Raw genomic sequence first — 13,983 nt, 5'->3', positions numbered from 1 at the left:
GAGCCCGTGTCCCTGCGTGAGGCCCCACATGGCCGAGACCAAGGCCAGCCTTCCCAACCTCATCAGCGCCCCATGCCTCGCTAACCAGCCAGACGCTGTGCTCGCATTCAGGCTCCAGCTCCTCCAACAGGAGGTAATGAGCGCTCCCCAAAACTGAAACTGGAGGCCATCAAGACGCCCCCAAGGTGGCCCGGGGCCAGAACGCACAGTGGGCCGTGCCGTGTGGATACAGGGTGTCAGCCGGTGGGAAGGGGCTCTGTCCACAGTGGCCACTCAGCCACCTGCTGATGTGAGACATCCAGGTGGGCAGAACAGGCCCCACGGCCCAGGATGTCACACCGGGCCCAGAACACGTCTTCCCACAGGCAACACGCTTCTGTGTGTTTCCCCATTGCAGGCAGGCGACAGGCCCTGCCCAAGGCCACCAGGAGGGCGAAGGGGCCGACACAACTGCGTGTGCAGGCCTGGACGGCGGCCTCGGCAGAAACACAGGCCCCAGCGTGTGGGGGGGGGGGGGGAGCCTGCCTGAGCTCCACTTGTGCCCCGTCCTCTTTCCACAGCCTTGGCTCTCCACCTAACAGTGCCCACCGCAGTCCACCCTGAGCTCCAAGGATCTGTGTCGGCCTCTTGGGGGGCCTGGGGCGGCCACTGCTGGATCACCCGAACCATCCACAGAAGCTAGGCCACGGCATCGGACCTCCTCAGGGCCCTGGATGGAACCAGCCGGTGCCCAGGGTGCCCTCCACTGGGCAGACCCACGAAGGGCTGGAGATGGCAGGTGGGCGAAAACCTGTCAAAGCTGAAACCACAAAGGTGCTGGGGGGATGCTCCCTAGAAGCTCACCATCGACAGTTGACCATTGAGCCCTGGCAACACCAGGGCCTGGATGACACCCCAGCATCTGTGATGCAAGGGCTCCCCATGTGTGGATGTGGCCACATTGCAAAAACACAGGGGACTCGGGTGGCTGCTGGTTAAGAGCTCAGGGCTGAGGACGAACAGGATCCCAGCTCAGCCCTCATCCCCAAGAAGCTGTGCACCGGCAGGTGAGCCCCCCGCCCCTCTGCTCCTCAGGGCCCCAGCTGTGAGGTGAGGACACGCATACCCGCCTCAGGAGCCTGAAAACCTCAAACCAAGGCCTCGGTGTGCTCACCAGCACATTTTTTCACACATTAACATCTTTAAAACCAGAGCATGTCTTGGGACACCCAGGGGGCTCAGCAGTTGAGTATCTGCCTTTGGCTCAGGGCGTGACCCCAGGGTCCTGGCATTGAGTCCTGCATCGGGCTCCCCAGAGGGAGCCGCTTCTCCCCCTGCCTCTGTGCTGGCTCTTTCAAATAAATAAATAAAATCTTAAAGAAAATATAAAAACCAACTCAGAGCATGTCTTACATAACAGCACATCGTAGTTCACGGCTGGTCCTTGGGTCACACGAGCTTGAGCTGCACAAGTCCACTTACACACGGTCCTTTCGATAAACACAGGTGTTTTTCCTCTCAGTAGACTTCCTTACGTGTTTCTTAACATTTTCTTTTCTTTGGCCTGACCCACAGCGACTACAGCACATAGTGCATACGACACGCACAACACAGACTCATCGGCTCTTTATGCTCCTGGTGAGGCTCTGGCTGATGGTGGACAACAACCAGTGAGATTCTGGGGAGTCAGCAGTCATCTGTGGGTTTTTGACCATGCAGAAGTCAGCACCCCAGGCGCCCATGGAGTTCGGGGCTCAGCTATAAATGGTTTTGCTTATTCTTCCTCGGGGTTTATAAAATAATCATGTATCTTAGGCATTGACTGCATCTTAGATTGTATGGAAAACAGTATGGCCGCCATGCACACGGAACTTGCCATTGCTGAGGTGTCAGCCCCGACCAGCAGGCACACGTCTCATTTCTGTGCCTCAGTTTCCCCATAGGCACAATGAGGAACCTGACGGAGAACCTCCCTTTTCGATTCTGGCTGGTGTTGGGGAGCCTGTCTGCACATGCAGCAGATGCCAATGCACAAGTGAGAGGTGTATGCTCTCCCTGGGCATGGCTATGGGGACACAGATAGCCCCAGGGAGCCCGCAGCAGCCCTGCTCCCCTGCAGGACCTAGCATGGGTCCCTGTCCTGAGCCCAGAGCCTGGAGCACACACTGTTCTGTTCCTGAAGGGCAAGGTCAGCTCTGTTGGCACAGGGACAGCACCTCCCACCCATTCCCTCCACCTGCCCGACCCCTTCACCACCTGACCCCCCACCCAACCCACCACAAACTCCCCAACACACACCCTTCCTGTTCCCAGGCCCTGGATTTACTGCCAACTCGTGAACACACACTGTGGCTGGGAGCCATGCCAGAAGCTCGTCCCAAAGCCCAGAAGTGACCTATAGGTGCAACACTGAGTCTGACCCATATTCCCCATGGGGAACCCTAGACACTCTTGATTCTGGCCACTCGCTGTGGGCAGCGTGGCAGACTGGTCCAGGCCCTGGATTGACTGCAAGGGATGCGCCAACACTGAGCATTTTTAACATGGAAGTGGGCCTGGTGCCCTGATGTGAGTGGAGGAAGTCCTAGCTAGCACAGCAGGACAAGAGACAAAACAAAAGGTACACACTTGGAAGGAAAACCCAAAATTCCCTCCATTCTCAGATGGCATCACTGTCTATATGGAAAATAAGGGGTGCCCAGGGGGCTCAGTCAGCTAAGCGTCTGCCTTCAGCTCAGGTCATGATCTCATGGTCCTGGGATCAAGTCCTGCCTTGGGCTCCCTGCTCTGTGGAGAGTCTGCTCCTTCCCTCTGTGGCTCCCCAACCCCCGTTCATGCTCATGCTTTCTCTCTGTCTCAAATAAATAAATTTTTAAAGAATATTTTTTAAAAAGCAACTCCACCAAAAATATGAATGGAACAAGTAGTTGAGTACAGCAAGATTGCCGGACACAAGACCAATATACAAAAGTCAACGGCACTCTTGCTTATTATCATCAACAAAAAACCAGTTTGAGATGTTTAAAAACAACACCATTTACAGTATCAGCAAAAGAAACCCCTCCCTACTGAAAATGCAAAAAGAAGTGTTTATGTATAAATCCAACATGTATAGAGATTTATGTGATTTACGAAAGCACACAGTCATTTAAAAATTCATGGGCGTGACCCCAGGGTCCTGGGATCCAGTCCCACATCGGGCTCCCCGCAGGGAGCCTGCTTCTCCCTCTGCCTCTGTCTCTGCCTCTCTCTGTGTCTCTCTCATGAATAAATAAATAAAATCTTTATTAAAAAAAGAAAACTTTAATAAAAAAATAAAAATAAAATTTCTTGCTTAAGTCACACTAACGTTATGTGTGTTCCTAGTCACAGATACTAAAAAGTATAGAAACTACCACATGCACTAGATTAATATGCAAACATCCGTCGCTAGGCAGATTGACCGTGGTCCTCAGGAGCAAGCGCCAGGTGGTGAGGACCGTCCTACTGTCCCTGTTATTTGGGCCCTAAGTGTTGAGTGTGGCAGCCGAGTGCAAGCGCCAATGGGCTCCCCAGAAGCTTGACCCGAGTCTACCTGGCTCCTGAGCTTGAAGTGCGAGGGTTCAGGAGAAGCTCCCAGCTGTGGCGGCCCTCACACCTGAATGGCGCACGCTCTGCCCAGGAGACAAGGCCGGGACATTGTTGCCACCCCCGCCCCAGCACACACGCATGCCCATGTATGTGCGCTCCAGCCCAGGGAAGGAGGAAGGCTCCAGACATGTGCCTCCTGCAGCACCCCTACCACATCCTGCCTCCCATCCACCATCACCCTAGGTCACCACCACGCTGATGACACATGTGACAGGCCGGCCTTTGTGGAGGGCAGGGCTGCAGGGAAGCTGGGGGGCTTCTCCCCGCTGGAGGCGGGCGAACAGGGCAGGGGGGCTCGGGTGTCACATGGCTGCCCACCCATAGGCACCACGCAGGCGCTGGGGACACCATGGCACATATGGGGGACGGGGTGGGGACCTCGCAGAGCTGACATCCTGGGTGGGGGTGGGGGGACGGGGGAGGCCAAGCAGGGAGGAGGAAGTGACCTGGAGAAAACAGTATGTCCCCCTCCCATCTCTGCTGTGCCCCCTTCCCCACGCATCTGACAGCGGACTCAGGGAAGGAAGGACAGACAGACACACAGCGAGGCACTGACAGAGTACTCACACAGCGCCACTCCGTTGAAGAGGAGACCCTCTCCTCTGGACAGAGTCACTATTTGAATTTCTTTTCAAAGGCATGTTTGTCTTGTTTACTGTTATCCTCCTTGTTTTCAAAATGCATTCCTGCATCAGTTTTTGGTTTTATGTTATTTTTTTAAGACTTTATTCATTTGAGAGAGCAACAGAGAGAGAGCGACAGAGAGAGAGAGAGAGAGAGCACACAAGTGGGAGGGAAGACAGGCTCCCCGCTGGGCAGGGAGGCCAACGCATGACTTAACCCCAGGACCTGAGGTCATGATCTGAGCAGAAGGCACACACTTCACCCACGGAGCCCCCCAGACATCCCCCCCCATTGGTTTTTAAATATACACTATAGGTTCATTCAGATGCGCTATAAATCCCACCCTCCTCTCAGGCCGGGGCTGCTCCAAACAGCCTCTGGTAAGGGGGTGCACGGGCATCAGCTGCCCATGCTTCTGGAACGCTTAGCAGCAGGTGTCACCCAGCTTCTGTATGGGGGGGTGCACGCTTCCTCACATCATCCCACAGGCTTTTAAACAAAGTCACATGTCACAAAGGGACACAGTGGCGGGATGACATGGCAGGATGTGAGGGGCCTTCCCAAAGATCTGTCCCTCCATCCTTGAGGAGGAGCCAGGCACACCCAGCGTGTGTGCACATTCACTCCTGCACACGCACGCGTGGGACATACACGCCAATGTTCTCAGACGCAGGAACCACAGGGGCAGGGCTGAGAGGCAGACAAGGACCCACATGGCCGGAGCCAGAGGTGGAGGAGAGACAGGGGTGAGAAGAGGCGGGGCAGGGCCTGCTGCAGACAGGGGGCTCCCCACCCCGAGGCCGTCACCTGCATGCTCAGAGACATGGGAACACAGATGCCTAGAGGGCCAGGGAGTCTCCTGAAGCTTGGGTTGGGGCACACAGTTTGGGGGGTGTTTAAAGTCTGGGCCCCACGACCCCAGAACAGTGAGGATGAGGACTCCCCGCCCCGCAGCTCTTTGCCTGCTCTGGGTCCAGCACAATTGTTTGGCCAACGAGCAAATGACTAAAAGGTGACCTGTGGAGTAACTGGAACAAGCCAGACACCCTGCAGGAAGTTGCCTAAAATAACCCTAACAGAGCCCCCGTGTCCCCATCCTACAGCTGACACACATGCCATTACCGACACTAGGTCATGGAGTCGGTAGGCAGTGGAGGCGACCCTGGAAGCCAGGCCCATCCACGGGCTCTGCAGGTCCATGTCTGCGTATCCTCGTGTCTGTGCAGACATCTGAATGTGCGGCTGCATTCCCTGGAAAGCGCCATCCTCCCAAGCCCCTCTCCGTCCCCATGCCTGTGCTGATGACACAGCCACGCACATGCTCCATGCACCCCCTCCCTGTCTCTGCATCACACACACAGCAGTTCACGGGCATGGGCAGGAACTTCCCGGAGAAGTTAGCACACAGGCCATGGAGCAACAGAAGCCAGCTCCCTGGCACCACTGCAGGTCCAGGATGGGAACACGAGGGAGTCAGGGAGAGAGCTAACCCACTGCTCCCGGCCCCGGGATGCAGCCTCTGGGCCCAGCCCTAGCAGCGCAGGGCAGAGAAGGGGCAGCCTGGCCCTGGGCCAAGTGCCAATGCCGCACCCCACGGGTGTGCACAACATGTCCCGGAAGCAGGGGTCCCACAGGCTGGAGGCCCAGAGGCCTTCCTGGGGAAGGGGCCCCCACTGAGTCTTCAGGACAGGGTGGGCTGGGTGGGCAGGAGGAAAGATGCAAGTCAAAGCAATCAGGCCGTTTGTATGAGAAGCTGGATCTAGAAGCTTCTCCTCCAGGATCGGGAGTGTGGCTAATCAGAGGAATGAGGGGCCCCAGGTGTCTGCGGTGATTGGCCATGCTCTGCAGGTGTTCAAGTCACACCCGCCGACTCCCAGGCCTCCTGGGAGCCTCGCGTGCCTCTCGGCAGCCTGGTGGGGGATGTCCAGCCCTGGGCCTGCTGCCCAGCCCTGCCTCACACTACACCGAAGCCAGGCGGGTGCATGGCCTCCCATGGGGCCTCAGCAGACATGTGATCCACTGTGGCTCACTCAGGGCCCTCGTCCCCAGTCTCTCCATGTGTCACACACAGACACATATGCACACATAAATACACACAGACACACATATACACATGAGCAGACATGCACATGCACACAGACATGCATATGAACTGCACACGCATATGTACACATGAATGCATACGCATGCACATAATACGTGCAGATACGTTGCACACTAACACACATGCATGCACACATGTGCACACACAAGCACACATACGTGCAGGCACATGTCCTGGTTATGTACACACATGCACTATAAACACAAACATATACAGCCACAGATATGTGCTGATATTCACATATACATGCATGCATGCACAAGTGCACACACATGCACACAGACGTGCATATGAATGCACACATGTGCATATGCACACACAAATACATACATGTACACATGCACATAATACTGCAAGTGCACACAAACACATGTGCACATGTGTGCGCAAATACATGGATAAGTGCATGCACAGATACACACACACATATATATACATGAACATGCACATGTGCGCACACATACGAGAACAGCAGGTCCAGGAGCTCTTATTATGTCCACATGGCCCGCTGCAGGGGACACCCTGGAGCCACCCCTGGGGGAGCACCCACCGCACCTGTCGTCAGACCTCCTCTCTGGGTCAGGAGAGGCTGTGGGGCCACCAAGGAGGGACGTGAGGCCAGTAGAAGCCGCAGAAGGAAACCAATGCAGGTTGGGGGTTGGTTGCTATGGAAACATGTCCTAACTACGTCCCAAACTGCTGTATGCGCCACTGATGAGCTTATGGGCCAGGCTGTTTCGGGGACATGCGGGGAGCCTGGGGAGCCTGTCTGCTGGAGCTCAGATCCTATAGGACCCTGTAGAGATCCAGTGTCTGGGCAGCCAGGTGGCTCCACGAGGGCAGGCATGGACCCCAGGCTGCACAGTGACCCTGACACATGCCACATGCCCCCACCCCCAGAGCAGCAGGCCACTGGCAGGGTCACACAGCCGGGGTCACAGCCCTGGGCACACCGCAGGCTGTGGCCCACAGCTCCAACCACATCGCAAATGAAGCCACGTCCCCGTGGCGGACCCTGCTGCAAATATGGCACCATGGAGCCACAGCACCAGCCACGGCCTTCCGCCTGACATTGGCCGCACTGGCCCCAGGTACCACGCAGGGGCACGTCCTCTGCTGACGCTGCCTTCTCTCCAGCAATGTCACACGATCCAGGGAGCTGCATGGTCCGTGAGGCCCCCGCCTGAAGCCGAGGACAGACAGACCCAAGGAGGAAGCCAGCCTGCCTGTCCGGGGATGAGAACCCCGGAGTTCCCCCACAGGACAAAGGTGGCCAACCAGCTACTCTGAAAAAAATATGCTTCTTGAAGACCTCTTGGTATCTCATAAATATACCATTTAAACACCCATTAATTACCTTATTTAGGAGATAATTAGTGATTAATAGTTTTGGTTACTGCTGTACCTTCTCAGCTCTGCCCTTTTGGCTCTTGATGGTCCCGAAGTGTTTGAGGCGGGTCTCCCCAGACGTGCCCCTCTGTCCCGCCAGACTCTTGCTCCACAAGGGAAAGGCTTTCTCCTCCCGCTCAAGGGAGTTCCTGTGGCACCTGTCACTGTGCCAGTGACAGCTCTGCCACCTGCGGGCTTCTCGGGAGGGCAGCAGGGGTGGGGGGCCTCACAGCTGCAGGAAGGTCCCCCAGTGTGACCCCAGGAGCCCCGTGGGGAGTGGGAAACAGGCCCATGCCCTGGGCACCCACAGGGGCCACAGAGGATGCTGCAGGCCCCACCTCCACATACCACCCGTGCTCTGCTGAGGCACCGAAGGCTACGGTCGCCTAAAGCAAGTCACCAGGAGCAGCCCCAGCCAAGGGGACCCCACGTGGGCCGTCTGACCACCTGTCGCCTCAGGTTGCTCCCGAGCAGGGGTGGGGCCCGGCTGCCTCTGGCCTGCAGGCTCCCCATCTGGTGCCAACTCATGGCACTAGGAGCCGGCGGCCAGGACCCTGGAGGCGGGGCTGCTCAGTGCTCCTGCGGCTGTTCCAGAAGGAACAAAAAGACAGCAAGGGATAAACACCCCCCACACACGTACTGGGCAGTAATGGGAAAGCTGAAAATAGCGCTTTTTACCACCAGGGATGACTCCAGAGTTGCTCATCCGGGACCAGCCTCCCAGGGGAGGGAAGCCTTGGGCCCGGTCAGTGGGGTGACCCGGCAAGGATGACACGGCCTGGGCACTTGGGGCCGTCCAGACAGACAGTGGCGTCCAAGAGGTGGTGGGCGGCCCCAGACGTGCCGCACCTGCAAGGACAGGTCCCTGGGATGGCCCCCCAAGCCCACCCCAAGGCCCGTGCCCCGCAATCCGTCCCGAGCGGCTGCCACGCAGGAGGTGACGTGCCTCGCAGCAGACGGCTCCACTCTGAAGAGGCCTCGGATCCACAACAACCCAGCACCCCTCCTGGACAGAGCGCGGGTTTCCATTTCTGCATCCAGCCCTCCTTTGGCATCCTGGCTCCCAGATGGCTGGTCCTCCCCTCCAGGACGATGGGGTGTCTGGGAAGAGGGTGCCTCCCCCACACAGGCGACTCTGCAAACATTAGGGTGACCATCTCCAAACAAGACGGGCTCTACAAGCGCTCCAGGGACCCACCCCTGTGGGTCATCCCCATGCCCCATGGCTCCCGGCCTGGAGCAGCGCCTTCCCAAGAAGCCTGGGAACAGCTTGACGCCCAGGTACCGGGTTTCCCGCAGCACCTGCCCCTGGCCACCCTGGCCGCACACACTGATCCCCCTCCAGCCACAGAGCCTCCCCCTCCCTGTCCCCCAGCCTCAAGTGGAGCCTGATGTGGCCACATAGGCCCTGAGCGCCTCAGCGTAAACCCCATAAATGCTGCCCTGGGGACAGCCCAGAGGCAGTGGGCCGGGGGCCATGGCAGGAGGCTCCCCCCACCCACATGTGTACCCCGTGTCCGTGGCCACACAGCTGTGCGGGCGGGCAGTGGGCGTGGGGCCCTGGAGGTGGCAGTTACCTCCAGAGTGACTCATTAAGGCTCTGTTCCTTTGCAAAAGGGGGTACAATTTAGCATTTTCTTTCTCTTTAGAAAACAAGAATTTTAAAGCTGGGAGTAGAGAGGATTTGAGGGCGTGTGTGTGGGGGGTTGGGATCTCATGTGATTTCCAGGCTGTTGTGCACTCTCAGCTCCCTCCCATCCCAGCCCTTGGTGGGGGTACCGGTCACCCCTGCCCGGCCTGGCTGCAGACCCCCAGGACCAGCAAGGGGCATGCCCCCTCCACACTGGGGGCCCCGAGGGCAGGAGAGGAGCGGGGAGGAGACCCCCAGGCATAGGCCAGCAGGGCCGGGGGCCGAGAAAGGAGAAAAAGCAGCCCTAGAGCAAACTTACAGCAGGTCCTGGCTCCCAGCTCTTCCCCTCCCCGTCCCGACCCCCTGGTCACCGCTGAGGACACTGAGGCTTACAAGGACTCATTAAGGTGAGCCCGGATGGAGCCAGCGGCCTCTCTGTCCTCTCCGTGATGCAGCCTAACTGCCAGGGATGTGTATCCAAGCAGGGACGAAACCCCCATCCTCCTCCAGCCTTGCCTCTGGCTTCGGGGGCTCCCAGGATGAGACACTCTGTCCTCCTGGGGCTTGGTGTCCTCATCCACAAAGTGGGAGGAACACGGAGCCTCCCCCACGGAGACACACTCGAGCCAATGCGGAAGGAGCAGGTGACATCACGCACGTGCCAGGGTGTCCCCTCGCCCCTGGGCTGCCCGCCACAGCACCCAGAACCCACGGGGACATCCCCACTCCCCACAGAGCATTCACACCCTGTCCTCAGTGAAAAAGGCCCCAGAAGAGGGCCCTGGGTTCCCCAGCCTATTTCCGGCCCTGCTAACTGGAAGGTGGGACCGGAAACTCCATGCCCCGCCACCCCCACAGGCCGCACATTCACACCTTCTGGCCAGCCCAACACGGACTCGGCCCCAGCAAGGGGGGGTCCAGCCGTAAGCTCACACTCTGGGTCCCCCCTGAGGACTTCCCAGCACCTGCCAGGGGAACAAGGGCCTGTCATGAGGACAGGGGCTTCCAGGCCTGAGAGGCAGGCAAGGGGGGGCGCTCAGCAGAGGAGCGGGAGCTGCAACACCTCCAATGCTGCAGGAAAGTCCCCAAAGGCTTCCTGAAGGCAAAATTTCAGACAGGCCTTGAGCCGGGACACTGGCCTCCGATTCAGCCCTTGTGTTGGCCCCGGGCCCCCAGGAAGGGAACCCTGCAAAGCCATCCTGGCACCCTAGGGCCTGGGAGCTTCCCCATGTCCACAATGACGAGGATGACAACTACGGGGTCATGCCTGGAACCCCCTGCCATCTCCCAGGGTCCTGGGAGCCCCTCCCGTCCTCCGGGAGAGCCGGCCTCCACGAGATGTATCCCCTGCGGGATGGGTCCCCTGCCTATCAATCCCTTGCGAGATCAGTCCCCTGCCCACACAGCCCGCCAGCACCTCCCCCCAGAGCTGAGCCAGCACCTGGAGCTCAGAAACTGGTTCCTCCGGCCTGGACAGCCCAGCCCTGCCCAGACGAGGTCCCAACCGCGGGCACTGGCGACACTGGGGTGGCAGGAACAGAACAGCCTCTCCTATGAGCCAGCTCTGCTGGCCGGTCTCGCCCCCTCACAGTGGGTGATAGGGCCACCAAACACCCAGGCTTCCCCCCTGTCCCATTCCCCACTGCTGTGCTTCTTCCTGAGTTCTTCCTGCCCCCACCCCACACACCCCTCCCAGGCCTGTGCCCTTGGGTGCCTCCAGCCACCCTCTGGGTCCTCGCCCTCCTGTGCCCCTCCACACACACCTCTTCCTCTGTCCGGCCCGACCCCAGGCCTGCCCGGCGCCACCTGCCTACCCCACTTCAGCAGCCTAGAGACTGCTGGCCTTCACTGAGCCATACCGCCTGTGGCCTCACTGCCCACAGGTAGCCCTGGCGCAGAACACAGGCCCTCCCCGCCTCCCCTCTCCTCTCCAGACTGGGTGCCTGCTGGGCACCACCACAGGTCTGGCCTGGGAACGGGCAATAACTTGTGTGGGATCTGCACTCTAATCCACGCAATCCCTTCTGGAAGTACCTGCATTCTCCTGGCAAAGTAGAAGTCCTATGGCCTCCTTCAGTGACGGTCCCTGGCTTGCTGCTCGGGCCGCATACTGCTTGAGCCCAGGAACACCCCTCACCTGCCCACAGTCACACACTGTGCTGGCTCCACAACCCCTGGCTCTCCTGCCCCCCACCCCGCAGGCGTCCAGCCAGTGTTCAGGGGGAATGTCTCATAGGCCCCTCACACCCACAGCCTCCACCTCAGCCTTCAGCCTCCCTTGGTCCTAACGTCACCCCCCTTTTAGACCGTCACCCTGCCTGTCTGCAGCCGGCAGTCCAGAGCAGCCAGCACTGTGTCACGGCCCCACTTTGGGCCCCTGTCCTCAAGGATGCCTCTGTTCCAAAGCTTCACCTGTGCAGCTCCCCCACATACCATCCCAAGAGCCGTTTTCAGGTCAGTAGGCTCAGGGCCTGAAGAGGCCCTGGGGACATCTACAAAATGCAGAGTCGTCCGGAAGGGCTGGGCACAGTCGCATCTTGCTGGGTCCCTGGCTGCACAGAGGAGAGGTCAGCGCTGCCCCGAAGGGAAGGGCCACACTCAGCACCGAGGCAGGAGAGACAAGATGTTGGAGCAGCACGAGGTGCTGATGCCCCAGGCAGGGCGGCTCTCCACTTGTGCCTAAAACAGTCCCGTGGACTCTCAGCCACAGCAGAGCAGGGGCCGGACCGCGCTCCCTGTCCATCCGTGGGAGCCACCTGACTGGGCAGTGACAGAGAAAGTCCACCACGTACCACCCTCCGAGTCCCACAGACCAGGCTCTGCACCCAGGCTGTGCCCACACTCTCTGGGCCACCTTAAGGAGCTGTCTCTCTGAGTATCTGTTTCGGATGTCTTGGGTGGGGGGTGGCTGGTGAGAACCATCCCCCCCCACCCAGGCACTCTGCATGTGGCCTGGAACGCGTTGGCTGCTACTGTAACAACGGCGCCCCGGCAGGTGATCCATGCAAGTGCACACGCATGCACACACAGGCTGGGGGTGGTGGGCGGACACACGCCCTGCCATGTGCCCTCTGGGAGCAGCGGGGGCGGGTAAGGCCTTGGGCTCTCACAGGAGGGAGGGACACAGCGTTTCCAGCTGGCCTGGTGTCATCTCCCGGTGCCTCCCACAGCTCCTCAGTGAGAAGGAGGTGTTCAGATGGGCTCCACATTTGCTGTGTCCCTCCCCAGCCGAACTCCTGGGGGACCTGAACCACATGCCCAGCCTGTGCACAGGGGCATCCCGAGAGGTGCCCATGGGGCGGCCATGGATTTGCACAGGGCCTGGGGTGCTCACACTGAGTGTGAGTGTGTACAGGGGAATTCATACCCATTCCAGCACTGCTGCTGCTGGTGGGTAGAGGGGTGGGGTTGGTGCCAGACCACTGCCGAGTCCTGGGGGATGGCACAGCACCTGCCAGCATCACAGGCCCGGATCGAGTTCACGGTGGATTCACACATGCCAGCCCCGCCAGCAGGCCCTGCTGAGCCCACAGTGTGCGGCTAGCCTTGTGGGCGCCCCCACCCCGGGGCCCAGCACGGGCACCTCCGGATCCCTAGGGCCCAGCTCTGGGCCTGACACACAGCGCGGGGGGGGGGGGGGGGGGGGGGGGTGAATGAACGTCCCGCTGAATGAATGAAGGAACGAATGCTGCCGCCCACTGCCTCTCACCGCCCACGGGGCCCCAGAGGAGGCCCCACCTTCACACCCCCACCACCCTGATGCTCTGTCCCCGGGGTTGGTTCCCAGGCGGCGCGCGCGGGGCACCCCTCCTTCCCGAGGAGAAATCTGGGTCTCCTGACGGAGCTTGGGGGGGAACCGCCGCGTCCCGGGGAGGGCGCGCTGCAGGGCAGGGGGCGCGTCCAGGCTGCGCAGGGGGCGTGGGATGGAGCGGCGGCCCCGGGGCAGCCCTGCGGCGCCCGCGCCTGGGGGAGGGGGACGGCCTGACCGGCCCCGGCCCCCCCACCCCGCCCGCGGCGCCCCTCCCCGCGCCTCTGATGCCGGGGGTGCAGGAAGGACGCTGGGCGCTCGGCCCTCCCCGGAACCTCCGCCCACCTGCGCGGGGGCTCACCTGCGCCCGCGGCCCCTCCCCCGGCCGCCCGCCCTGCCCTCACCTGCGCGGCCCGCCTGGGCCATGTCCCGGGCGGGGGCTCCGGCTGGTCCCCGCGCTCCTCGCCGCTCCGGCCCGGCCCCGGCCGCCCAGCCGCCTCCGGCCCGAGCGGACTCCGCGCCGCGCCCCGCGCCCCCGCCCCGTGCGCCTCGGCCGCCGCAGCCGCCGCCTCGCGGCTCCCTCCCGCTCCTTAAAGGCGCCGAGTGGCGGCGGCGCGGCCGGGGAGGGGCTGACGAAGGGCCCGGCGCCGCCTCCCGCGCCGGCGCCCCGCACCCCTGCCCGGCCACCACCGCCGCGCGCGGGGGGCGCACACGCGAGAGGCCCTGCGGCGCGGGCGGGGGCGCGGGGGGCGCAGCGCCAGGGGACACCCCCGGGCCAGACACCAGCGGGGGGGGGCGGGGGCGGGGGGGCAGAGGAGGCTGAGACCCAGGGCCTGGCGCGGGAGAGACACGGAGCGGCGGGAGGGGAAGAGGGGGAGC

The 13,983-nt window shown here is 60.9% G+C and overlaps 1 protein-coding gene across 4 annotated transcripts in view; it reads right to left on the bottom strand.

Annotated features, from left to right (window-relative positions):
- Positions 1 to 13,631, bottom strand: part of PITPNM3 (PITPNM family member 3) — a 60,487-nt gene extending 46,856 nt beyond the window's left edge. For all 4 annotated transcript variants that reach the window (XM_041772828.1, XM_041772830.1, XM_041772829.1 and 1 more), the window contains exon 1: positions 13,509 to 13,631. In XM_041772828.1, coding sequence (XP_041628762.1) covers positions 13,509 to 13,530 — 22 coding nt within the window. In that variant the 5' untranslated portion in view covers positions 13,531 to 13,631. The remainder of the gene's footprint in view (positions 1 to 13,508) is intronic.
- Between the last annotated feature and the right edge of the window lie 352 nt (positions 13,632 to 13,983).

This window comes from Vulpes lagopus, chromosome 10, assembly GCF_018345385.1.
Source record: "Vulpes lagopus strain Blue_001 chromosome 10, ASM1834538v1, whole genome shotgun sequence".
NCBI lineage: Eukaryota > Metazoa > Chordata > Mammalia > Carnivora > Canidae > Vulpes > Vulpes lagopus.
Note: the sequence above shows the minus strand (reverse complement) of the source record. Positions and strands in the feature narration are given on the sequence as shown.